At 37.0% G+C, this 27997-nt stretch overlaps 1 protein-coding gene across 1 annotated transcript; it reads left to right on the top strand.

The window, feature by feature from the left end:
* LOC145777960 (protein patched homolog 1-like) lies at window positions 1-27766 on the top strand. Its single transcript, XM_082589331.1, has 28 exons — window positions 1-196; window positions 7063-7255; window positions 11801-12005; window positions 12238-12313; window positions 12748-12848; window positions 12982-13108; window positions 13371-13463; window positions 13669-13790; window positions 14547-14688; window positions 14939-15085; window positions 15412-15567; window positions 15918-16016; window positions 16331-16456; window positions 19375-19493; window positions 19907-20099; window positions 20232-20474; window positions 20848-21120; window positions 21407-21581; window positions 22008-22142; window positions 23114-23301; window positions 23522-23747; window positions 23887-24119; window positions 24476-24639; window positions 24727-24843; window positions 24976-25233; window positions 25468-25873; window positions 26002-26142; window positions 26294-27766. Exons 2-28 carry the CDS (start codon window positions 7222-7224, stop codon window positions 26501-26503), a joined length of 4509 nt encoding a protein of 1502 aa, XP_082445457.1. The 5' UTR covers window positions 1-196; window positions 7063-7221; the 3' UTR covers window positions 26504-27766.
* The last annotated feature ends 231 nt before the right edge of the window (window positions 27767-27997 follow it).

The raw sequence follows: 27997 nt of genomic DNA, 5'->3' as shown, positions 1-27997 counted from the left end.
ACCTGAAAACCAAAGATCTAACAGCGCGGTCGAGTTAGAAAGAATTGAAGACAATCGTCTCACAAACGAAAGAACACCTGCTCGGGGACGCTTGGCCAACGAAAATGGCATTTCAGATAGATCCAGAAACGATATCGACTTGCTGTCAAGACCAACCTGGTGTGATGCCAAATTCGCTCTTTCACGCGTAAGACAGGTTAGTCTTTGTTAAGTCATCCCTACGAAAATAATTAGCATTTTAAGGAATTTAGTTACGGTGCTGTGTCTGGAAATATCGTAAGTAATCCACAAGTAATCCGATTTCCCACTCACTGCTGTTTAAATAAAGTTTGTTGGAGTAGCTTATCAATTTATTTTAGCATTTATAAAATTTTACTAGATGATGATAACCAACAAAAATCGTAAAATCTGCCCACTTTATTTGAATTGCTAATTATCTATTTTCTTTTTTCGCTCACTAGTCAACGCTTTTCTGGTCGTGAGCAAATGAAATGATTACCGTGGGTTGCTTTCAAAGCCACGTTGGATAAGTGAAATGATTCGACAAGGCTGCTTAGATGTTTTTGTTCCTCAACAGTAATGTTCACTGGTCACTGAAATACGACTTATACTATTTCATTATACGACTTTTGTGTGAGTCGATTTGATTAATGTCTTTCTGATTTCAAGAAAAGTCAATTGTTGCACGCCTGATTTGTTTAAGTCATTTATCTGTTCTTTGAATGTCCATTGTGAGAAACGCGTTGTTTGATTATAGCCTAACATAAATTCAACAGCAAGGATAATCAGATCAGCGTTGAAAGTCCTGTTATGATATGTGGCATGCCAGATTGGAGTGATTGACAGTAATCGAGTGCGTGTTATTCCATTGCGTTAGCTATAAAGTGTTGTTGCGAGTGTTCCAGTTGCCACCACTACAGGAATGTGATTTCTTTGCTAGCATAACTTTCAAAGGAGGTTTAATTCTGTGATACTGTATTTAAATGGGGTTCGTCGGGGACTCGCTGCTTTCTATGCATCATAAGGAGCGTCAATGTCATTACGTACAAAGTTGAAACACAGTCCTAACTTTTTTACCATATTTGAAAAGTGAAGTTTGTGTTTGATAGAAAGGATTGCTGAGATATAACTAGGTCCTCAAACTTGACTTTGCATGGGCGACTTTTATAGGCTTTGACTAAATCGACACAGACAATTGGCGCGGTTTCCGACAGTGACAGACGTCAACTAGCGAATTGTCTCTTCGTGGTTTTAATGAAACCGCCATTTTGATATAATTTTGTTGCAATTTTTAACTCAATATTTGAATTGTCGTCATAAAAAGTGAAACGGTTGAATAGATGAGAATTAAATTGAAATTACAGCTCTAGACTGTCCCTGGAGAGATGTAAAACGCGAGTAGGACTGTGCTTAGTTGTATTTCGCCCAATTCTTTGTTTCGTTATCAAGGCCTCAATGCCATTAACACTGTGCTGCTTTGAGAACGTTTAATTACATTTATTTTTGTTTGAAATTAGTATTTCTGTATCTGAAACAACACTTGATATGTGAGGTCTGTTTAGCCTCATTTGCCGTTATCATTGTTGGTCTTTATAGATGCAGGAGTTCAGAAAACGCCGACCTATCCGGAAGTTGTCTGTTTTATAACAGCAGGTTTTTTCGGCTTGAAAACCCTGCTGGCACAAACGATTTTCTATAACCTGATTGTGATATTTCCAACAGACTGCCAATGAAGAAAGATAAAGACCAACAATGGTGTCAATACTAAGTTGTAGGTAAAATACAAAAGTTCTTGTTTTAAGTCAGACAAGAGGATGATCCGAAATTTTCGAGCAACGCTCGTAGTCATGTTTACTTGCATATCACTTAATTCGTGGGCAAACAATTATTTCCACTACACATGGGAATATGCAAAGAAGAGTGATTGTTAGCCGAAGCCAATGGTTCATGTTGGAAACTATGCATGTATTTTCTAACTGTCCTTTTTTGTGCTCGTACTTGCAAATATAAATTGTAAAACTCAACAAAGACATTTTCTTCTGGAGCAGTTGTCTTTTTCGTTTACAAAATTACAAATATGCAAGAGTTGGGCATTGTAGGCCACCCATTTGTTTCCAATTGTTGATGCGCAATGTTTATTATTTGCAAATCGACTTTTCTGACTCGACAGAACAAAAGGTTAAGTTGTGGCATGGGCTGAACAAAGCAGCATTATTTGCAAGCTAACGATGTTTTTGATCTGTTCTTTTCAACGTTAAAGTAACGTCACACAACATTGCATCAACACTTGGCTCCAATGGAGAGATCACAACTGTAACGACACGGCTCGGTTCACCACGCATGTCAAAACCTAAGTAGAGCAAATTTAATCAATGTTGTCAACTGGCGCACGCGATGCAGCCACCTTTGAGATGCTCTCCTTCAGTCAACAAACCTGTATTTTTTTTCATTGATCCGATGTCTTGCAGGCTTTAAATCAATGTAAATAAGCAACGATCTCGTAGCTGGGGCTGCCACCTCCCGCACTGATCAGTGATCACCTTTTCCAGCACCCCCATAAGCAACGTTCCTATATTGACTTTTTATACCAAAACTGACCTATATTTCTAATATTATGACACCAAAAAGTGACAGCTCTCCTGTAGCCTCTATATAGTATAGAGTACATCACACACCCTTGGCCTAGCCCTAAGTTTTCACATCAGTCATACTATATGCATTGAACTTGTGTGTCAAATCTTAGATTCTGTTTAGCATAAAATAGACCGATGAGAATACATGAAAAAGTTTCCAACAACCTTAGACAGGGAGCAAAAGGTATTTCTCGTTGTTGTTTGTGACCTGTGTTTAAATACTTTGAAATGAACTGTGGAGAAAAGGTGACGTAGCCCAAGAATAATAATAAGTCGAAAATATTTGTCATTTTTTGTATTAGTGACAAGCACTGAAATTTAACACAAAAAGACATTCTTTGTGATACTTGATCTTTCAGTATAACACCCAATTTAAAGTATGTCCCAGTTGTCGCAGCTCTCAACACTAGCAGCATACTGCTGGTGGTCTGCTTTTTAATCTAACAAAATATTAGTGATGGCCTATTTATTTTAATTTTGATGACAATTTCAACAGAGAGGGCAATAGAAAAGAGTTTATTATATTTTATCACAAACATGTAAAACCAAGTAGGGTTTAAATTTAGCACAAAACAAGTTAATAAAAATAGTTTTGCACAAAAACAATCAAACGTTTTCGGCTTTCATGCAATTTAAATTAAAAATGCACTAAAGCCTGGGTTGTGAAATTATTTGATACGATATGTTAATATTTCAATCAGCATCTTAAATTGTACGAGAAGATAATCTTAATTTGAAAGTGATTTTCTATTTTAATCGATAATTTCGAGATTACTTTGTCACCTAAAATAGAAGCATTCTTTATTAGCAATGGATTAAATTCTAGGGACTTCGTCATATCTAACGTATTCTGTGGTCTGCTGCACACCATTTAGAAGTTGCTGCTTGTGCAACTGATATGAAAGAAAAACGATGCCACAGCTCAGAGAAGCGTTGTTCATTATTCAAAAACGTCATTAAAGTATCAGATAACTGGCGAGATTGGCATTTTGAAATGCAGATTTCAGCACTTAAAGTTACCTCTCTATGAGAATGTCAACGCCTTTGTCCTGACCCTGAGTAATTAGTTGGTCCGTGCGGATGCAAAGTCGTTGTTTTCAAAACTTTTGTGTTGCCTGTGGTGATTAACTTTTGACCAATTATCATTTTATTCCATGCCTTTTTTGCTGGAGTCGTAAGCATTTTTGTCAACCTGTCAACCAAGGTCACGCGTTTCCCGTGTAATCTTACGAGCTTTAAAGCATAGCAAGCGTAATTTACACCAAAATGTGTTGAATTTCCGGGTCGCACATTGTTTCATTTCCACAATGCATCTCATTTTTTAGCTTTCTTTGGTTTTATATCGGCTCCTCACTGTGGAAGATAACAGCGGCAGACAACTGTTTCCATCGTTTTAATCTTATGGTGTCGACCTTGGTTATTGCAGAATGTTTTATTTCCAGCGTGGAAACATAGTTGGTTAGTTCGAGGTGTGGTTTGTGTCATGCATAGTTTGTATATGATATACTTTTCATAAAAATGTTACAGATCAGCATAGCTCCAAGCCTAAGCAGTAAATGTTACGATTTCACAAATCGTACGGTTTAGGCAGCGCAGTGCAATTTCTTGTTGACAAGCGTAGAAATGTTTATCAAGTTTTGATCAAGCTGAACATAAGCAACAGCGCCACGAAGGTGGCCTCCAGTCTTTGACCGCAACCACAAACATGACACGATCAATATCCCGTCATTGCTTAATACCATTCAAACCAGCCTGACGCTTCGTCATTGAAACCTCGTGGAGAACTTGAGCTGAATCATCCGCCTGAGGCTATGCTATTTCTATGCTTGAGAGTATGCAGACCACCCAAGCGTTAGATTGGGCCAAATCTTCTCTGTAGAGTTTGTAGCTTTCCATTGTCTTGTTCATGTAAAAACTTGGGAATGTTGGTTTGATGTTATTTGCCAAGCCGTTGCTCATTGATGTTACAACAATTCACAAAAGTGGATTCCACCAGCTACAGGAAGTTCGAACCAATATATTGATTTGATCATCTTCTTTTGATAGAAAAACCATCATTTGACTGATGTCGATATTGTCATCACATGCATCACACCTCTCAACTGCATCATTTATGACTAAGATTTGTCTGAGGGGATTCGTCTTAATAGGCAATAGCTCTACGCGTGTTATTTTAGTTCTGTATGTAACTTTTATACACTTCACGTTTTGTTCAATTCAAGAACATTTTTGAAAAATTCTTAAACTTTAGTTTAACCGTTTGTTTATCCGTTAATCCGGAACTTGGTTTCTTCAATCCTTTACTGATAAGCAATTTATTCATCATCGTGAGAGGTTTAGTTGCCAAAAAAATCGCAGGATTTTAAGCCAACCGATGTTTAGCTGTTTACAGTTGTTTCGGTTTAAAACGGAAGACCATACAGCTTTGCTATATCGAAAAAATTAGTGATCTCAATTTTTGATTCACCAGTATTTGTATAATATGAAAGATTTACTCAAAGCTAACTTCACAAGAACGGTGTTCTCAAGTATGTTATGATTTTCATCTTGCCAGACAAAAACATTTTTGACAAGTGTTCACAATAGCGTTGATGCATCGCTTTCGTGCTGCCAAACACATCCGAGGAGCTTCCTTTCATCAATACTTCTTTTATAAACGAACCACCTTGAGACAAATTTCTTACATTGAGACTTCTGTGTTGGTGCGTAAAAACATCAATCTTTTTCAATAGAGAGTGTCATGCTATAATGTTTTTGTTTCGGCATCAAAAATGAAGATATTGAAAGGTGAATAACCTGTTTTCTGGACAGAAGATCTGTATCGTTCTGATACTTGGCAATACGAAATCCAGGTGGCATTTAGCAACTTGACACCAGGATTAATCTCAAATTCATTCTGACAAAACTAAACTTGCATATTTTCTTACATTGTGAATGTGAAATCATCGCACTTTAGCTCTCAACTGGAGTGAGATTCTATTTAAGAAAAACGTACAGTCTTTATGTAAATTTGTAGTTGGAATGTGGAAACTTAAAACTTTGGAAAACCATAACACCCTGTAGCCTACAGTGTACACTTGTTTTAAGTTTCGTTAGTGGTAAACATCCCTAAATGCTTCTTCAGACAAGTAGTCGTATACTTATAAAAAATTGAACAATGTAATCGGTTACCAGAAGATTCCTGCATGTAGCCTAATAGTACTGTATGTCTCACGACTTTTAATCTAACTAACCAAGAGAAAATTGTTATAAAAGTGTTGCAATCAAAACCGTTATCAATTCTACACGTTAATTCGTTCTGTACGTAAATTAGAGTCGGCTACCAAAGGAAAGGTCTAAAAGGACTCAAAGATACGGTTCTCATTATACCAAGCTTTCGGCAGTAATGAAAGTAAGGCAAGCAGTTTCTCACTCTCGACAGCTTTTGTTTTAACAACTCCGCCGCATTTCGATTTCCAACTACGCCTACCCGGATCTATTACACCCTAGATATACGTGAGCGGTATTTTTTAAAGATCAGCTTAAACCACATTGGATTATTGGAAAGCCAGCGCTTCTTCCACTTCGCCATCTCACCCTTCCTACGTCATGTATACAGTAGTTTAGTTTATAACACACTTTACTAATGTTATACAAATGACAAAGCAAGTGTATAGCCTACCAAGTACGTAGCCTAAAAGTGTCCTTCTACACTACAGCCTTTGAAGGATGCTGAAAAGAGTACTTTCTTAAAAACAAAGCTACTTTTTTCAATGACTTTCTAACTCACTTCCATAACAGCTTCGTTTACCTTCAATATGAAAGCAGCGTTTCATTGTGACATTGGAGAGTCTAATAGACGATTGTGTGGTCTTGTGATGCTTCCAATTATCAGTCATGTTCAATCTGTAATTGCATTGTATGTTATGATAGTAGATTCAGAATAAAATAAATTTCATGATTATTTTGGAACTGTGACGAGTGGTAAGCCACACATTAAACTTATACTGTGCAAACGCGTCTTTGAGTTTGTACCTTCTCCTATATGGCAGTTCGAAAATCTTGCAAGAAGTCATAAATTTAAAATTTACCAACAACTTGATTTGTTAAACAAGAACAGCTACTGAGTTACGTAAAGAGTTAACAGGATTTTTCAAGATGAAACATCAGAACAGAAAGGCAAAAATGCCAATAGCATATTTGGCAAGAACAGGAGTAAAATGTGATGTTGCTGATAAACAACATGTTAATTAAGGGTAACAAAGTGAGATAAAACGTGCTTGCCGAATTTGTAAGTTACTGTCAAAAGCAGAACAGAATAAACAAGCTGTTTTAAACGATGACAAAGACCGTTTAGCAAACAACTTCACAAAAGTAAAAATATACAGCAGTGTATGATAAACTTTTAGTTTAATTTTAGTCAAATTTAGCGTGCTCGTTTTGTCTTCAGGGTGAAGCGCGAGGGAATCCCTATGCACTAAAACTTCGATCAAGTCTTCAAAGCATATTTTTCTGGCTCGGATGTTTTACGCAAAAAAATGCGAAGTACGTACTCTTCCTCGGGTTTCTTTTCCTATCGTCGTGTGCTGCTGGACTGCGTCACGCTCACATGGAAACGGATATCAATAAATTATGGGTTGAAAGTAAGTCGGTTTCTTAGGATAAATAATTCCATACTTTGTATCTTTGATAATAATTACTTTAAATAATGCGTTCTGCTGACTGAACATCTTTTGGTCCATTACTCCCATGCTTTAAGAAGTTTGGGCATTGGTTATCGCAGTATGATAGTGATAGATTGGCCAATGCTCTCTATTTTTTACACGTATCGCATCTTTATGGTAAGTAAGCGATAAGTATTGTCTCAGGGGTATATAAAATTTATAAAAAGAACCCATTTTCTAACTTTTTTAACACCACCTCATACCACGTCACTTGACGTTTCTGTTCCCCCCACTCTGAAAGAGTGATGGTATGTATTTGATCATCCACTTATGCAATTGCTCTTTCCTACACATTATGAATTTTACCATGGATGGCTATGACGAAAAAAACACGGTTATTTGCAAACCGCAACAAAAATGCAAAGAAAATGAACTTTTTTTTACTGTTACCTAACAATTGATATCTGAGAGAGTTTTTTTATGATCTGCTTTACTCATACTCAAAGCATGTCTCATATAATTGCACTGTGTAAAAAACAATACAGTACATTGAAAAGTGACAAGTAAAATACTATACCAAACATTGTCCTTAAACTTTTGAACACAAAACTAAAGCAGTCAAGATTTCATTTTAGGTAACCCTTTGAGGAGCAGTTATGCCAAGGATTAACTTTTCTACTGCAGAAGAGGACCTTCGACATAATCGCTTTCCCACCCACTGGCAAATTACATCGTTTAGCCCAAAAATTGTAGCACGCTTCATTCTAATCACAATTCATGTTTTGGTCCAATCACATCGCTTGTGGATTTGAATGGCTTGGCGAAATGTGTTGTTTTGATCAGTTCAACGTTGACAACGCGCAAGCCGAAAGTCCGGATTGAAAAATGCAGATAATAATACCACTTAATTTTTCTCGTTAAGTCCGATAATGTTACGTTAAAAATATCTGGGTGTGTCATGTCAGTTCAGAATTTCATGTTATTGATAATAATCATATGCGAAGCAGTGTATGAATAAGTGGGTGGTCAAAAGCAAAAAGAACCCAGCATGAGAATTTTTGCCTTCAAGATGAGTGATTTGTTTGGTTTGCGAATGAGAAAATATCTGGGTTTTGTATAAACTTGGCTGTTTAGACTTAAACAACTAATTAATCAATTTATCGCCTTTAGAAATCCATACTTTCTTCTGGGTTAATTACGTTTTGATCTTCCCTTTTGTCTTTACTGACGTCATAAATTGTGAGTATTTACTGAGTTGAATCAAACGTTTTCTGCAAAGGTGTCGTTTTCTTTATTTCGTACGTTAGATGTGTTGGCTAGTTTCGGAAGCATAATATATTACAAATCTTATACACAGCTGTTCCAATTTGGTGAATCAAAGGGTCATGTTTTTCGAGTTAAGCGCACACATAATTTTAATGAACCTTTGGAGTTTCTTTAGTTTGGCTGTGATAAACCAGTAAACAAGTTTTTGTTGAAGTGTTTTTGGGCTTCTGTCTAGTTTGGCTGTTTTCCAACGTATAACTTTATTGAACTGGTCCACAAGTTAAAAACAAGTCAACAGAAATGACCCAGACATATGGAGTCGTGTGAGTGTACTATGTAAATGGTTTAATGCACACTCTTTAAAGATACGGTTTTGGAAATATCCTTAGAAATTCAAATAGTAAAATATACTAAAGTCAAAATATTCTTGCTGTGGCAGATAATCTCGAAATACATATACACGTAGTTCGGATATATGTTCTGTAAAATGTTTTCAACTGTTCGATAACTTAAATTAAACGTTGTTGGGTGAGGAAATACTGAGATGCCGCATGGCGCGTTTTGAATTAGTTGAAAGTGACTTCAGTTAGCTGTTTCCAGAAAAAATGTATGTTTGTGTTAACGATACAATGACTTCTACAAATTGACACAACCTATGCGACGAGGAGTTTAAACAATTATAAATACAAAGTTACAATCGAAAAGCAGCATTGTTATTCATTCTATTTTACATACTCGATTTCAGCTCACTTCGATTCCAGATTTATAGTTGAAGCATTGTAGGCCTACTACGTTCAGTGTGAAGGTGTAATTCGTGTGAGTGGGTGCGATAATGATTTCAACACTAAACAGTTTTTTTTACTTCCAACAAAAATCTTTAAGTTAATTGACCTTGCCTCTTATTTGCTCAACATCTTCGAAGACAGACAACAACGTCAACAGATAATTGAAAAATTGAAAAAAGCTTACTTTTGTGAGAAGGTTACCAGGCTATACTTTTTTGAAACTGTGAAATCCATCATTTTTTACCCATTTACTTTGTTCCAGCTCGTCACAGATAATGCCCAGTTACGTATAATATAAACACTATTTGGAGCCACTGTATTAAGATTCGTAAACTAAAACCACCCGGTTTGAGTTGTTGTTTTAAAAGCAGAAATCACAGGTAACTAGTTGATATCACATTGATGCTAAGATGGAGACTCTGTTTTTTTGACAGAGCATGACAACAGACACGGTTGAAAGCATGTAAATTTTGATACAATATTGTCATGACATTGCCACAATAAAAATAGAGTCGTCATTGATCTATATTGACTGCACAGCAAATCGTTCGTTTTGACATGTCTTTCAATGTTTTATTTACCCGTATGGTCATTTTGAAGATCACAGCTCGTACGTCCACTGGTTAAACAAATAAAAGTTCACAGAGTGCCGGCTTCAGTATTATGCTCAAATGCTTTGCATTGATTTAACATGGTGTTACGTTTATAAACGTGTCAAGCGCAGACTATTCCACGCTATCACTCACAGTAGTTTCTTCAAGACATTATGAGAAATATGACTAACCTAATTTTAAGATTAGTTGAGAAAGTAAGTATGACTTCACAAAGAAATAGTACTGAAGTGGATACAAGGCAAAAACAATAACTTTTGACCGAAAGCAACTCTTGAAAGTTAAATTACAGATGAGAGAGCTCACATAGTGGTGCAAAGGTATGATGTCATTTGGCGTAAAATGCTCCTAGCCATCCCCACCAGACCTTGTGCTGAGCAGGCGACGGTAATGTTGCGTTTACATTTTATGATGCCAAAAAGAAATAGACCAATGCACACCATTGCACTAGTATCATAACGTGCTGATAAAACTACTTGAAACACACGTGGTGAGATACAGCAGGACAAAGTCATTTAGACTTAATCTCCCGGATTCCTACCACAAACGTTTACGGGTATTTCACGATCTTAGACAGCTTGAAAGATCATCCAGTCAAACACCGTGAGCCAGCCGGCTTACATTTCTGATATTACTGGCGTCGTTAAATCCTTTTAAAAATTCCGATGTCAAAGTTTAAAATAATTTGAAGCCCATGATCACTTACTGTTAAATTGAGCCTATTTGATGGCTTGCGTGATGACAGCTCACCGATTGAACACTTGAAATAGTGATTCTATTGTGGTCTTCAAGAACTGTTGAAGTTATGTGTGCATTGTGACTGTGTCATATATTTTAACTTGAGCTGTACTAAACAAAATCGCTGGCTGTATCCAAAAGTATCGTTTTTGCAGTTTTCAGCTGCAATTCACGCAAAACATTGAATAGGATCGAAGTAGGTTTATCTCCCGCTGGAGACTCGCAGTCACAACCTGCTAAAAGCCACACTGATTTGATTATGTGTTTCCATTCACTCATCACACTGAAAGTTCAGAAGGCATTCCTGACCTGTTTCCACTTGGTTGTTCAACGGACCATCCGCATCTGCTCAGCGATATCCATGGGAACTTGAATTAATCCCTTATAAAGAAAAACAAAGCTATAAGTTTTGATTCTGCGCAAAGTTGGTTTTTTGGAAAGGATGCAACAGTAGCAAGCAGAAGTTTCTATGTATAAACATGCTTTTTTGAAACGATTATTTCATTCAAAAAAGAACTGAGATTCTTGTAACCGACTGAAAAAGGCTTGTGAGGTAGTCCGCAAATGTTTATCAAATCTTGAATCAACCAACCTAGATCATATTTAGAGAGGTTGTTGTGATTGCACATGACCCGTGCAATTTTAAATCTTATGCTGTTTCCAAACCTCTGACGAATCAACCTCTTCTTTCATTACTTCTTGCTAATATTGAAACTTGGTACGACCAACAGTTCACCTATTTCCCTAAGCTGTCAGTATTTCATAGTAATTGTACCGTTTCTTGAAGATTATACGTTTGACAATGTTGAGTTGATGCTATGCCATATGCAAAAATGCGAAAACAAAACAAGATAGAAATATTTGAAAGAAGGGTGCAACCAAAATTGCAGGTCGTGTTACCGAATGCGTAGTTTCACACCATAATTGTTTTCTGGTCACGACACATGCAACAGGTGGGGTGAATATTTCGCATATTACGCAATTGCATGTTTGAACAGTGCATCAGAGACGTGGCCTACGATAAGAGACAATTCATCGTTTCAATGACTCAAACAAATGTGTATGACTTCGCTTCAGCATTGCAGCCTTTACCAACCTGTGTACAAAAAATGTTTCAATTACAGCTGGAAGTCAACTGAATCAAGAACTGGAATACACTAAAGCTGCACTAACTTCAGAAAATGATCCGGATTCTTCTGGCGCTGCTTCAGGGTACACGATACAAATGCTAATACAAACTGGAAACAACGCACTCACTCCTGAATCCTTGAAATTGCACTTAACAGCTGCCATTGCTGCAACTAAAGTAACAGTTACCATGTACAATCAGTAAGTAAAAATAATTTTATGTTAATTATTTTGGATGGTCGAACTCGCACTTGCATGTATGAGAGAAAATATCGGCTGTATCATTGGCTCATTGAAGCATCGTATACACTTTAATTCACCGGCATTGCAGTGTGTAGAGTTGTATTGTATATTACTATGGTTGTTGCAACCCTTGTATGTAAATATCTCAAGGCTTTTTAAAATAGCAAAGTTGATTTGTTTTTCTGTACAGAACGTGGGGATTTTCTGATGTTTGTTACAAAGAAACTATTCCTGTCAAGGATGAGTTCGATTCGGTTATCGCTTCGGTAAGTCATTCTTATGCACTGTCGGTGCACTACTTTTCCTGATTTCCATTCAAATAGTTTTGGAATAGTCATAGTCTTAACTATCAGTTGAAAATAGATCTACTAAGTGAGTGTGAATTCCAAGGACACTTGTAATAGTATCTTTTATTGTTAAGTTCATTCCACGAGTCCCATATCATACTCAATCTAAATTACTTTACCGGTACATAATTTGAATAAAGACCTTCTGATGATCATCAGTAAATGATGAAAAAGGCTGTAGAAGTTATTAGAAAATAGTCACCGCATTTCAATGCAATTTGCTCTGCTTGGCATCGAGAACTTTTTGTAGTCTTTTTTTTCAAAAACATTTTAACAATGATTTACATTTCTGATTTGCGTTGTTCTCTGATACCTTACACAAAAGAAACCGTATTTACATTATTGCGTTTCAGATTCTTGAAAAGTTGTTTCCTTGTTTTATTATTGGTCCGCTTGATTGCTTCTGGGAAGGAGCAAAACTGCTAGGGCCAACACCACCCATCTACCTCAGCAAGTAAGATATTATCGCTAAATGTATTTAGAAGTCAGTATCCTTGTGATATTGCCTGTTGATTCGATGTTGCAAAACATCAGTGTTTACATTGTTCTTTGGAGATTGGCGTTGTTGTCATCTGTCTCTTTTTCAGGACCTTGGCGGATATCACCTGGACAAATGTAAACCCCCTGAAACTAATAGACGGATACATTGAGACTTTGCTACCTTCCTCGCACTTGCGAGACACTCTTGGATACTATAAAAATCTTATGCTTCAAGTAGGTTGCAATCAAACGACTGAAACAAAAATTATCAAGAGGTTCAACCACCTCTGCCAGCAATTAACTTTCAACACAAACAAACATTAAGTTTGGTTAGTTAACAATTCGTTTTCTCTGTTCGCCACTTTGCACATATGGAGCGTCATGTCTATTGCCTGTGAAACTTTAAAGTCATAAATGCCTTGGTAAATGTCATCTCATTCTTTCACTTTTGCCTGATGAGCAATCAAAATAGTCTGAGTGGTTGGTATTGTTTCAGGCGGGAATCACAACTGGATATCAAGAACGCTGGTGCTTAGATCCTAATGACCCAGAATGTCCAGAAACGGCCCCAAATCACAAAAGCAAAGAGGTACTAAACAATTCACTGCATAACGCTTTATGTGTTTGTATTGTCGCTTTTCTTCCTCGACCGATTGCTTCAAACTGTTTTACACAAGAAGATTGTGCTAATTTTATAAAGTTGATTCAACGCAGCAATTTTATCCACTGATTGTCACAACTGACTTTCGGTGGCCAAAACATTCTCATAAGAACGGTATTTTTATCAAATTAAGCTGCCTGACATCAAAGCGCTTTTGCGTGATGGGTGTTCCGGATTTGCTTCTACTCTCATGAAGTGGCCCATAGATCTGATCGTTGGAGGAATTGAAAAAGATGATGCGAGAAACATCACCAGGTAATTTATTTATTATTTAATTTGAATTTCCTTTGTGGGTTTATGTCGCGACAAGTGATTTCTTTGCGCTCAACCTGAAATTGTTTTCTTTTGAAAATAGAAAAAAATATATTTCAATTTTTAAGTCATTTTAAGTTTTTTTTCGTCAGTGATATAATGGTTACACTAGTTAGCTTTTTTAATTTACATGTCAAAAAAATCATAAGCTGTGTCAATGGACTATTTTGGTGGTGCCGAAACGCGTCTTTATGTTTTGTGAAAAGTGACACAAAGCGTTTATTCAGTTTCCTTAAAGTCTTAGACATAGGAAAAAGTTAAGCCAATAAATCTGTTTTCAATCATTCGCACAAGCCAATTTAAGACATTTTCAAGTTCAAAGTTATACGGATTCCGCTTCAGATTATCATTCGTTAAGCTTGAATTGGCTTTTATAAGCAACACTGAGAGCTATCAAGCTTCTCGCAATAAATTTTTTGCAGCACAGCGGGCTACAGAAGAAATATGCTTTTCACTTTGATTCGCAAACATACTGAAAAAGCGAGCAAATCTGTTCAAGCGCTAACGTCCTTTTCTGTCAAAATGCTTTTGTGAGTTAAAAGCGGCATTTTAAAGTTGTCAACATGACCTTTGTGTGAGATATTTCCTGGCAAAAGAGCATAAACCACTAATTTATGAAATATATAAAATAAATATTTATAAAATAAAAAATACAGAGCATCAAACTGATTACAAAAAACTTGATTTGTTTATTTTTAGAGCTCAAGGCCTGCAAACGTTGTTCAACTTGATGAACGCCAACAACATGTACGAATTCCACAAGGGCATTAAAACTGGGCACGACTGGAGCATTGACAGAGCTGAAGAAATTCTGTCAAACTGGCAAAGAAGCTTTGTCGAGGTAATTTGAAACAATTCTGTCCTCTTCAGTTGCCTTCTAACGTAGTTCAGAAAATATCACCAACTTTGGTGAGTAAAAGGATAGACCCTCCATCTTGGAAGAGAAAAGAAAATAAACAGCTACCACATTTCACCACTATTCGCATCGTAGGTGAAATAGAAAAAATTCTCACGAAGAAGAAAAAATTCTTCTGATTTAAAATCTTTCTAGTTACTTTCAATTTAAAAACAACAGAACTTTTTATTTTTAGAAAATATACTCTATAGCAGAAGACAAGAATATGACGAAAAATACCACAGACGCTTTGCATGCCTTCAGTGAGACAACTGCAGCTGACATTTTGGCCGAGTTTTCTACTGTCAGTTACATTCGAGTGATGGGAGGTTATCTTCTCATGGTAAAAATAAGTCTTGAGTATTTAAGATCGTTCAAATGCTTTAATTCAATGCTTTCACGAGCTTTAAGTTTGCAGCAGTCAATGCTTTGAATAAAAATTATCGCTTTTAGACGGCTTTTCCAAGCGTTTGTGGCATCTACTGAAAATGCGGTAGAGCATGTTTTTCTATGTATTCGTTTGTCTTTGGTGTCATCTACAGACATTTATTTCACGTTTGTTCAATAACAATCCAATGATTTCTTACTGAAATCAAAGACCAGTTGATTTTATTTCATATACGAAAATACGGTGAGTAAAACATTCTAAACCTGCACAATATTTTGTAGATGGGATACGCCTGCCTCTCATTGATGAGATGGAACGCTTCACGATCACAAGGAGCCGTTGGCGTGATCGGCGTTTTGCTAATCGCGTTATCCGTCGCGGCTGGGTTGGGAATTTGTTCGGTTTTTGGAATTAGTTTCAATGCAGCATCAACACAGGTAAAAAAACATTTCATTATAATGAGACCAATTTTTGTTAGTTATATCTGCTTAGTCATGTCACCGCTTTGCTTGAAGATTTGAATTATGTATTTTTTTAATTATGTTAAGACACAGCCGCCTGCTCTCAGTGGGGGTCCAACCTACAAGCTTTCGATGTCGATCAACGATTAGACGCTTCTATCACTTCCAGACCAAAAAATAGTCTACCAAAAAATATTTTTACGTTGATTCAACGTCTGGGTCAGCCACATAGTTGTCGTTTATTCTTGACTTTCTGTCAGATTGCATGGAGTTCATATTGATTGGTGTGAGTTCAAACAACTTATTGCGCTTTGTTTAACCAACAGGTTCTACCATTTCTTCTGCTAGGATTAGGAGTGGATGATATGTTTCTTATGGCCCACCACTTCGGAGAAATTTCTGTGTTGAGTTACATACCTTTTGAGGTAAGTACGTGTTGATCTTACCACATTTTCGATCAAAGTTGCTATCCGGGCGCATGGCAGAAAATTGAATGTGGTCCACATGTGAAAACTTATGGTCTACCACAGTACAGGCCACTACAAACCAATAGGCTTCCATTTAAAAAAGATTCACGGGTCTGTTGGTAAGGTTACCGCCTTGGTCTCGTTTAGTTTAGCAGTCAGAATATGGAGTCACCTCAACGAAACTTGTGCTCCATACATCATTTTATTGGTAGATCAATGGTTAAACGCAAAAAAAATTATTCCCTTCAAACTAATCTCAATATTGTTTGCAGGAACGAACGGGTGAATGTTTGAAGCGAGTGGGAGTGAGCGTATTTCTTACATCAATTGCTATTTTATCTGGCTTTCTTTTCTCGCTCATAATTCCAATGCCAGCACTAAGAGCTTTTGGATTACAGGTCGGTCGTTGTTGTATTTAAAAAAATTATTATTGTTTCTTGCACCTGTTTTTTGGTCAGGAAATGTCGTTGTGGTGGTTCAGCACACTTGTTAGCTTGTAAATATTGTCATCGCACTCGCCTTTCAAAGTAAGATTAGTTATACTTTCAACGACTTAATCGTAAAAAGCGTAAGCCGGTAAAATCGCTTCGTCAACAGCTAAGAAAACTACTCATTGATTTATTGCAATTACTTTCTTGACTTGCACTGTTTATCTATCAAGCTAAATCTTTTTCTGTTTTATTAAATTTATACCTATCTAATCATAAACAAATTTTCTTGTTTGCGAAAAAAATAAGGCAGATTCAATTTTGGTGCCCGTTTTTGATTTGCATGTTCCTTGTTTAGTGCATGCATATAATTGTTATGAAGGATTCGACAAAATTTTGAAATAGAATTTTTGTTTGTCCATTGTCAACGTCAGGCTTTAGTTGCGTTTTAGGAGTTAGCTTTCTCAACTTTGTAGATAGCTTTCGAGATACCAATAACATAGCATAAGCCTGTTATTAATTAAGTTATTTTCTACTCGACGTTTGTATTAACAAACGTTGGGTGGATTAATTTATGCACTGGTCTTTTTAATCTTTATCAAAAAAAAGCGAGAATAACAAAAGATTTTGCATTTGGATTGTTTCACATGGCCTAATGAGATTATCTTTTATTTTCACGTCACTTGCATCCATCTTGAATGTTGCCAAACTCAAGCTTTTTATTTTGCTTTTAAGGTTTGATTAAGCGTAAAAAATTATGTGGTCTTGCAAGTTGACACGCACGAATCGCCCTGAATATTTTTATGACTGTTGCCAATCACGTTTGGATCCTCTTAAATAAGACATTGTTGATTCTTTTGAGCTCTGTTAATGTAAAATTGCTTTGAATGTTTATATTTTACTTTGTTGCTCAAAAGAAAAATTTATCATGCCCTTGGGCTTCTTTTCCCTAAGCTGTCGTGAAGCAGTAAATAGCATAACAAATTAACTCTGTTGTCTTTGACTAGTAATAATTAACAAAGCTTTGTTTCAAGTGAGATTTTGTCAATTTAGTTTTGTTAATACATTTGGCAGTGCTTTGCTCTTTACCCTTTTTACTTGGCCTGAACAAAAGTTTTTTTTTTTTCTTGAACTAAAGTAAACATGAAACAATTTTTAGTCTCAGCCAACTGGCGGCAACGATGTCAACCAAGAATTTACTTTAACGTTTCGCAGAATGTCGATCGGCGTGGGTGGCCATCAGTTTAATCTGAGTGTTCTTCCTCGGCCGAGTTGATGTTTTTATTGGTTGTGACTTGTGCTTTATTCCATTTCGAATTGCCGTGGAAAATAATGCGTTTTGAAATTAAGCTTTTTCCAGTCAACGAAGCTGTGGCGCCGTTTAATCAATGCAAAATTTGTTATGCGTTACGGGGCATTTTTGTGCATTATTACCCAGTCTGCATGGCGACACTTATTTATTAATACAAAGAATGAACACCCTACATAATGTTTTACTGAAACTTTCGTAATAGGAAAACATTTTGTCGCATCTAATTAATGTTTCGCTTTCAAAGCACTGCACTCAATAAGCGCAAGGTGACACGTTGTCCAATGCATTTGTCGTTGCTACAGACTGTGCATGGAATTGATGTCAAGGCGGCAGGTTCCACAAATTCACAATGCACCCTTAATCAGCAGAAAGACACGACTTAACGATGGACATTGTTGTGGTGATGACAGTAAATAGCCAAGCTCTATAGAGAATAGCGAGACTGAATTCACGCTCACAATTTGATCCGCAAATTTAATGACAGATTTGCAATCACTCTATTCTACTTTTCACACGTAAAGCAAACGGAAGATAGAAAAGATCAATATTGTGGTTTAGTGCGCACACAGTTTTGCAAGAAATATCGCAGCGGAATGCCCTATGCAAAGTTTGCAATGAGATTATGGTGAAAACCAACAAATGGATCAAATACATCACTTTTTCAACTCGGTATAGACACACAACACATTCTTCTGTTATGGCATCACTTTATCTCTGGCGCAATGTTGAAAGTTATTGTGATGTAGATAGGGAACGCTTGATACATAGTTGAAAATTCGAGCAAACAAATATAGTAGGTTATAATGTTTTTACCGTAAGCAATCCATGCTGACCTGCAAAAGTTTCCAATCAACTTTTGTCGCCGATTGAATTGAATACCACTTTTAAAGAGAAGGCTAAACGCCATCTTCATAGCTCATGCACAAAAACGACGAGGGTGCTATCAACTCAAATTTTAGCTTCAATACACTTGTTGCCAAGAACGAGCTCCAAGTTACTGAAGCAAAAATTAAACGGACGAATATTTTAGAGTTTATCACTATTTTGTCCGCCAAACAAAAAACTTGCCATGGAGGAGATAACAAATAGAAAATCTAATAAACCTCTTCCGCATGCAATAGACACACGTATTGGACGAGGCTTCTTGTGATGTGCTTCATCGCTTCTTGCATGAAAGTACCGCAGCCGATAAGTCCACTTGTTGATATATCTTATCAATTTGTACCACTCGCTCTTCGCGCTATCTCGACAGTTTCTGACATCAAGACCGTGTTGCCGCATCTCCACTTTGCACTCAACAACATCTTTTTTTGTAATGATTAAACGTCTCACAACGTTGGACTGATGTTCAACGGTTTATTTCTATTCACATTTAACAGTGTGGGTTTGGCAGCTCTTTTGAAAAGGTTCGGTGAAGATAAAATAAAACAGGAGGTTAAGTGCTAAGGTAAACCCAAGGAGAAACCCAAGTACGGAATTCATGTGTGTTGTTTGAGACTGTGTGTCCAATTTAAATTTCGTTGATGTACTGTGTCCTACGATACAGTTGCATAAATTAATGTTGTATTTTTTACAGGCGTCCATCGTCACTTTATTTAATCTCATAGCGGTTCTTGTCGTGTTTCCAGCCATTCTAAGTGTTGATTTACAAAGAAGAAAATACAATAAGCTTGACATATTGTGCTGCTTTGACAGGTAAAAATTCAATGGGATTATCCTGATAAACTTACTTGTATTTTCGTTAACTCACCATAAAGACGGCAAGGCCTGGAGCGACTTTATCTCATACTGGAGAAATAATTGCTTATGATATTGAGTGAATGTAAAAGTTTGAATAGTGGAATTTTTAATGTATGAGAAGGACGTTTCGTGATAATCACGCTAATCCGATTTTCACGTTAAAAACCAACGGAATCGGCTGAAACTTATACAAGAGAATAACTCGCTTAGTTTTTTTTTGTAATCTTTGAAGAGGGCCAGGTGGAAATGTAAAAAGTAAATACATACAGTGCTGTATGCACTGAAAGCGTGGTACAATCCAAAAGTTAAGTAAAGATGTGCTAAAGCAGGACTTAGAAAACTTGAATGATTCCAAACTTGCATTACAGCTCAACAATGAACGACGTCGTGGATATAACGCAGCAAAATACAATACAAAACAGTACTTGTGATCACGTGGTATATCACCAACATCATACAAACATTCCACCTGTACACAACCCAGCAACGCTACCAGGAAATCCTGGACCGATGTACGACGAGCCAGAAGCTACCACGATAACAATGCACCATACAATACAGGTAAAATTTAGTTTGCAATCATTGATATAGTTTTAATACACACAAGAACTAAACGTTGGTCGGACAGTACATTTATATTGCTAAGAAAATATGAACTAAAGATCTTTGACTTATCAAACAATATATTTACAGGCGTATTCCAACGATTCGTATATGACTGTATTAGGGCCATCAACGGGAACTACCGTCTCGTCGGCATCTACTCCTCGAAACAGAACAGGAACAACAACCCCGGTTCCTCCCTACGAGCCACATCCTAACACTCCACCTCCAGAATATACAGCAAGGATACCAACGAGAGATTACGATCGTTCGAGGCCAACAAACCGACCCCGCGTGGCATTCGTCAATCAAGCAATCAGCGAACCATCCACAGTGAGCGAACAAACTGGTAGCATTTCCCGCCACAAGCTTCTTTTGTTGTAGTAACAATAAGCCGTTTTTCAAAGTAGCAATTGCGGTAGAATGGAGCAGTGGATAAGGCGTTGCTTTTCAATAATGCACACCTGGTTCAACAACCAGCTTAAACTTATTGTTGATAAACACCGTTTTCCTGTACCTAGGGTGTAATAAATTGGGTGGTCTTAGTTGCTGAACGAAAGGTGGCCGAGAGAAAGGAACTGGTCACCTTATTTTCAAAAGTGCCGAGGGTCTAGCTCTAGTGTGATGAGAACCCTATTATCTACCATTCCTCGAAGCTCTACTTTTACCTGTAAAGATAATAATTAATAAGTAAGCATTTGTTTAGGGCCGTTCCACGCCTGCAACTTCGGGCTTTAACGGAAGAATAAGTCGGAGAGGAAACGGAAGTAACCCGCCAACTAATCTTACCACTCCGATGGAGAGCGTCCGCAGTTCTACACATAGCCTGGTACCCCACCGTAGAAGAGGTCGCCGATCCGGGTGTTTTGGAAAAAGATCTGGGTCAATCTATGCCCGCTTAGCTACTATACCTTCACTCACTATCAGTCAGCTGGGGGAAAGATATTACGCCCCATTCTTACTCAAAAAGTCAGTTAGGGTAAGAGGTTTATATTGTATTACTAATATATACGTCTACACAGCAACAATTTGAGATGCTTGCATTTGCATGACAATTTTTGAACTCACAGCATGTTTATTAATTAACAAAAGATTTCCCTTGGAATAGCTTGGAATTTTCAGTTAGAATGATTTACGTTACGCAAGGTTTTCGACACTCAATTTTAAATTATCTTCACGTTTGTAAAATGTGAAATGTCATGTTAATAAATACATCATAAAATACTGTTGCTTTCAAAATTATTGTAAAATAATTTTAAAAACAGATTGGTGTTATCGTTCTTTTTATTGGACTTCTGGGTATGTCTATCTACGGAGCAACGCTAATTGAAGACGGGTTAGAGTTTGGTGACATTCTTCCCAGGGGAACTCGAGAACATGCCGCACTCATTGCTCAAACTACCTACTTTTCCTTTTACAATATGTACATCGTAACCAAATGTAAGTGAAAATTTGTATTGCTACTCTTTATGTCCACAAACATTTTACTAAAAATTGGATTTAAATTCATTAAATTTTTAGTCTCATTCATTATCATCCCAATTCCGTTTTGTCCTCATATGTATGGCGCATAAATCTTTATCACGAAATTACAAACAAAATTCTTTGGATTTAAATTCATTCAAATTTCAGTCTCATTCATCATTATTGCCCGAATTTGGTTTTATCCCCATTAGTGGGATGACAGATTTTTTTCTTGCAGCGATTGTCTTAAATTTTTTTTCGAATGAATTCCGTGATAAAGATTTATGTGACATACTTGCATATCAGTATATAATACAATAGACTAGCAAGATTTCTTAGAACCACAAAAATTTCGCTTGCTGCCATGTCTTGATGACGCAGTTTTCTATCTGAAATTTTCAGCATTCGATTACGCTTCAAATCAGAAGAATTTGGACAAACTTCACACTTCAATGAAATCTATAAGCTACGTTATGAGAAACACGGATGGGACTCTCACCAAGCACTGGCTTGACTACATGCGTGATTGGCTACAAGGTTAGACGATAGTGGTAGACTTTAAAGAACATTTTCAAATGGTTTTCAATGCCTTTAAACCACTTAAGTGACCAGGATAATTTAATCATTAGTTTGTAATGGAAAGCCATCCCCTTTCAAATACAGCAAAGAATCGAATTTTCAGTTATAGCATCAAATGTGATAAACTGCTCAATCCAAGTTTAAGGACTGATGTTTGGTTTCAGTGCAATCATCGTTTATTGATGATCTGGCAGTTGACAAGGCTGTCAAACATTTGCACAGAACATAAATCGATAAGGGATTATCAAAGCTTGATCACTAAATTATACAAGTTTCAGAACCTGACATATTTTGTTCACTTACAGGGATTATTCAATTGGGATAAAACATCCACATTTTTGTTGTTGTTAGATATTGATTATAATTAATTCTCAATTTGACCGTTTAGTTTACTAACAAAGTGATGTATTTTCATGAAACGTAACAAGCAAATTATTTCGATCCCTACTCCCTAGTAACTTCTGGAACGTTACACCGATATTTAATTTCTACAATTGTTATTGCTTTGTATCTGCTGCAATATTAGAGTTTAACTGAGCTTATTGTGTAAGTCATCACATTGCAAATGCTACGCTTCCTCTATAGCTGTTGTATCATTGGATTTCCTAAGAAGTGTTTTTTTGTGAGCAAAATGGTTTAAACACTTGGTCAACCTGAATGAAAAAGCACAGGGCCCAAAATACAAAAATTAACTCATACTCCATAAACTTATCGAAATCAAATGTTTTCATCTTTATCGTTACGAATCAAATAACACTGATAATGAGAATTAGTATAGCGTTCGACATAGTTGCTGAACATGAGTGTAATTTTTGAGCTCTCCGTTTTTTACTGAGATATTCCGTTATATTCAACGTTGCTGCATATTCGTTTACAATTGTGAATTCTGTACTTCGGTTTTAAGCATCAAGGCTGACATTGCTTTTCAGATCTTCAGACAGAGTTCGACACAGCGTGGGCGAACGGAGAAGTTAACTCATCAACATGGACCCCCCAAGCTTCTGACAAGACTGTGCTGGCTTTCAAGCTTCTCTTGCAGACTGGTAAAACTGACCAACCAATCGAGAAAGGAAACATTGGATGCCGTTCTTATGTAGAAGAAGAACCTTGCAAGCGGGTGCGATAACATTCAGTTTGCTGTGTAAATGATTGTTTCACTGTTGCACTTTGGGAATTGCTTGTTTCCTTCAAGTTTTATAAAATGTATTTTTTGGATACTTTATTAAATAATGTTTTTCTATTCCGTTTGACCGTAGCCTGCAGAAAAACGTTGATCAAATGAATGTTTTTACTTTTGAATGTGTCGTCCGCACTCTAAATTACTGTTTGATCTGTAGGTTGATCGTGTTCGTTTGGTATCCGATGACGAGTCTCGGACAATACCCGAAGCTCCTTTTTACAACTACTTGTCCGCTTGGGTAGGAAACGACCCACTTTCATACTCTGCTTCGCAAGCACAAATTCGTCCCAAGCCGACATCCTGGTCATTTGTACGTGATCTAAACATGATCATTCCCCGATCGCCAGCAATTATATATGCTCAAATGCCTTTCTATTTGAACAGTAAGTCTTTATATTATCTGAAACCTCTGCTTCTCATGATTTTGATGCAACCCTGTTGCTCGGCCTTCATGCGGCAGATCACATTGTTGAATTGGTTGCACAATGCATTGTTATCTGACGTGATTGTTTTCATTTGCAGACATGCGTGAAAACCAAGATTTTGTGAACGTGATTGAGTGGGTCCGTGGTGGCATTGAATCTGTAGAGGCTGGCACGTCAGTGTCTGCTTACCCAAGCGGTCATCCCTTCACTTTCTGGCAACAGTATATCGACCTCAGATTTTGGCTTTTTATTTCTCTTGGATGTGTTATCTTGGCCGTGTTTCTGGTCCTTTCAATAGTCTTGTTCAATCCATGGGCAGCTGGAATCATGGTGAGTTATGCTTCTTTCTTTTTGGTCGTATCCAGGCGTACGCCCAGTAGTTGAAGATTTAGATAAAGTCGAAGGGACGGCAAGGAAGCCAATCTTCGTGTCTACTTTCATGCATAAATGTAAGTGTCCTGCCAAAGACACAGCCACATGTTCTTGAGCAGTGTCAAACAGGCGACGTTTCGAACGCCTAGCCAGGGCTCTCACCACATACGAAATGAAAGTGGCAAAGATAGATACTAATTTACAATATGGCACTTTAACATAATGTAAAATTGCGATTGACATATTAATTATATTGTTCTATCGACAAAAATATTGCATTTTGACAAAGTAAACAAACTTATGATGTATTTTAGGCTCTCTTCCTCACTATGATCGCAACTGAGTTACTTGGTTTTATGGGAGCGACAAAAGTGAAGTTAAGCGCAGTGCCAGCAGTGATATTGGTTGCTTCAATTGGTCTCGGAGTAGAATTTACCGTTCACATCACATTCGCCTACATTACATCGTGTGGTTCAAGGTAATGTATGCAGCGAGTTTCTTAACTTCATCACTTGAATTGTCGTTGTTAACGTTTCTTTCAATTATTGTGCTATATCTTTTGCAGAGAAGAACGAGTAAAGCGTAGCATCGGTCATATGCTTGGGCCAGTTATTGATGGATCAATATCTACGTTGCTGGGAGTTGTTATGCTGGCAGGAGCAGAATTTGATTTCATTGTTACGTAAGTTTTTACAAAAATGGTTTTGTTTGATGTACGGTGAGGTTATTTTGAACTCGAGAATCGGTTTTTGTTTCCATTCAAATGAAAATCGCAGCACTTCCTTTTATTAGTCTTAAATGTTTTATTGTAAAGGTATTTCTTCGAAGTCTTGGCTATTTTGATCCTGCTGGGATTTTTAAACGGGGTCGTCCTTCTTCCTGTACTCTTATCATTTATTGGACCTCCACCGGAGGTCATACCAGTTGGAGGAGGTTCCCGACTTAAGACTCCAACTCCTCCACCGTCACCTCCACCAGAGTTGGAATATAGATGTCCAATGCATCACCATCATCAGACATGCACAAGAGCAAACAGGAATGGCGATGGCTCTGGGTTTTACTGTTATCCCAGGTATGCAATTCACATCATACTTTCTTCTCGATAAAGTAGTGTACTAGACTTGGAGTTATACTTACAATCATCACGGAGTGGATTGTAACTAAAGTGTTGTGTCATTTTGTTCAATTTGTTGTTGCGTGGCATTGTCGTTGGGCTTATCCAAATGTGGTTTTCTTTCTAAATCTATATGTTTGAAGAATTTCATCTGATGAATATAAAAATAAACTCAAGGTTTGCTTTTAACAGACGACCGCCTGCATGGTATCAGCATCATCCTCACTGCACAGGAAGTCATTTCTCTTCACGTGACGATATGCACAGCTGTCATCGTCCCATCCATCGAAGAAACGCTGTCCGACGAAGAGGTCACGACGAAACAGTCTGGAGACAGTCAGCAAACAATTGTGCTTCCCACAATCACCATGAGGGCTACACTTTACATACACCGAACTACAACAGGAATTTTAGATACCCAAATGAAATGCAAAGAAACGAACCTCATGTGGCGTGGCAGCAGCATCCATTCGCTGGTGCTCCTAATCCAAGAAGGGAAGACACAAGCCAGGTTTTTGTTTGTCCCCATGCCGAATATGTTGTCTATTCAAGCGGTGCCACACCGCCTAACGAACCTTTGCAAGATAATCACTGTGAGGTGAGATAAAGATTTCAAACTTTCTAGACTGTGCCTTCTATTGAAGCAACGCTAGAGTATTTTTAAGTCACATAACCTCCAGATAAATTCCACCAATAGTGAAAATACTTTTTGTTTTGTCTTTCTAGACTGAGTCGAATAACTTGAAGCCATCAGAATCTTCTCAAGGTGAACGGCTTCCAGGTAAAGGAAGTAATCACCGAAACAATCAAGTGCCCACTCTTACTGCTACTTCATCACTGACTGTTAAAGTCCATTCTGGTCGACAGGTACATTTTCGTAATTTTATTATGACGTCTTAAAAATGTTGAACATGGCCAAGTTAATTTTAACGAAATTTATTCAGAAAATCTCGTTATTCAGTATAGTTTTTGTTCATTTGCTAATAACTCAATGATATAACATGTTTTGTTATTGCAGCCTGTAGTCGCATTTGTTGAACCTCCCACAACATCTACATCACGAGCCTTTCCAAATCAAACCAATGCAGAAGTTTCTTGCCATCAAAGAACAGAACCAGAAACTCGATCGCATTCTTACCAATCTTCGAGACGAAGATTTGACATATCAGCTTTGACTCAGCAAGAGCCATCAGACTTTTCAATGCATCCTAACTCTCCGAGTTCCTAACTGTTAGTTTTTTCTATAAGTGAAGCGACCACTACTCATTGACATCCGCTGCAGGACACGTAATCTTTGCGAGTTAGTTAACAAATCTCAGGAAAAGATGTAACTCTGAAATGGTCTACTACTCTACTGCTGTAATTTTTTTGCGAAAATTGATTTAAGATGATGATTATAACAAAGGGTAACATCTTTCGAATATTCTTCTACAATTTTAAACTGAACTTTTTGTCTCAACATAAATCTTGACTACAAAAAGATGAAGAAAATCTTATTGGAATCATAAAAAGAACGTTCAAAAGTTCGAGAATGTTTCGTTACAATACATACAATTAACTCGCACATGTTCCAATGAATTTTGTTCCATTTGATTAAACAGAAACTATTTTTTATGACAAATCTTGACTTATTGGTACAGCATACTTTGTAAAGTATTTGTTCCAACCTGATATTGAATGATGTCAGGTCACGTTTGATCAATATATAAATAGAAAGTTTTTTATACTTCAATTGCGACTGCCAATACACTTTTTACTCTTTAGTCAGCGTTGTTTTGTTTCTTGAACCTTTGAATCGATCCGTATCTCGCTCTATAAGATTCACCGAACTACATTTTCATACTGCCGATTTTAGAACTTACGATCGATTTTGTGTCTTATCATTTGCTGCACCTAGTTTACACGATAGTGATGTTTGTTTATATGCAATATTAATTGTAATTGCAGTTGAAAATGTCAACCTTTACATATACAATAAGCTGCTTTTTCTTTATCGTTTAATTACATTTGGTAGATGTAAATACGGTTTGGAATACTACAGCAATACACTGCCTTGGCTGTAATAAATTTTAGTTTCACAAATTGCAATGTTAGTGCATTTAGCAGTTGCAATACCCTGCAAAATGTTTTTGGAGTTGTGTTTTATCACATTTGTTTTATCTGGTAGCTATTGTACCAAACTGTACATTTTAGTACATAGTACATTTACTGCCTTTATTGCAATGTTAATAATGCTAAAGTATCCACTGGCTTGTGGGGCTTAAGAAAAGGCTTTTTACAGCTAATTGTAACGCTATTTGATTTTCAAAATAGCTTGTTATTTTGTGGTATTTTTCGTTTTTATTTATTAATCCGAACAAGTATTTTTTCACTTTATATTCTTCACCTTAACGTTGTTGTCACGCTTTGTAATGTCGGATTTTTGTGCTTTATTCGCTGGGATATAACATTGTTTCAACAAATATACCTCACATGCGACACATGTCCAATAGTTTTGAATGTGTAATTGTGTATTGCGTGAGAAAGAGCATGAAATTAATACCCATTATTACGGTTTGTTAATGAAGGGCATAAGTAACATATTTACTGAACATTCATGTTTCCGTTTGGAATATATTACATAGCAAGGTGGTCGGTTGACCCTGATGTTTCGAGTCTTCGAGATGAAGACTAACTAGGCTTCTTGCTTCTTTGAAGCAAAATGGAGAGCGGTGTGGTACAG

Source organism: Aplidium turbinatum, chromosome 10, assembly GCF_918807975.1.
Source record: "Aplidium turbinatum chromosome 10, kaAplTurb1.1, whole genome shotgun sequence".
NCBI classification, from domain to species: Eukaryota; Metazoa; Chordata; class Ascidiacea; order Aplousobranchia; family Polyclinidae; genus Aplidium; species Aplidium turbinatum.
The sequence above is the reverse complement of the archived record's forward strand: the minus strand, read 5'-3'. Positions and strand labels throughout refer to the sequence as shown.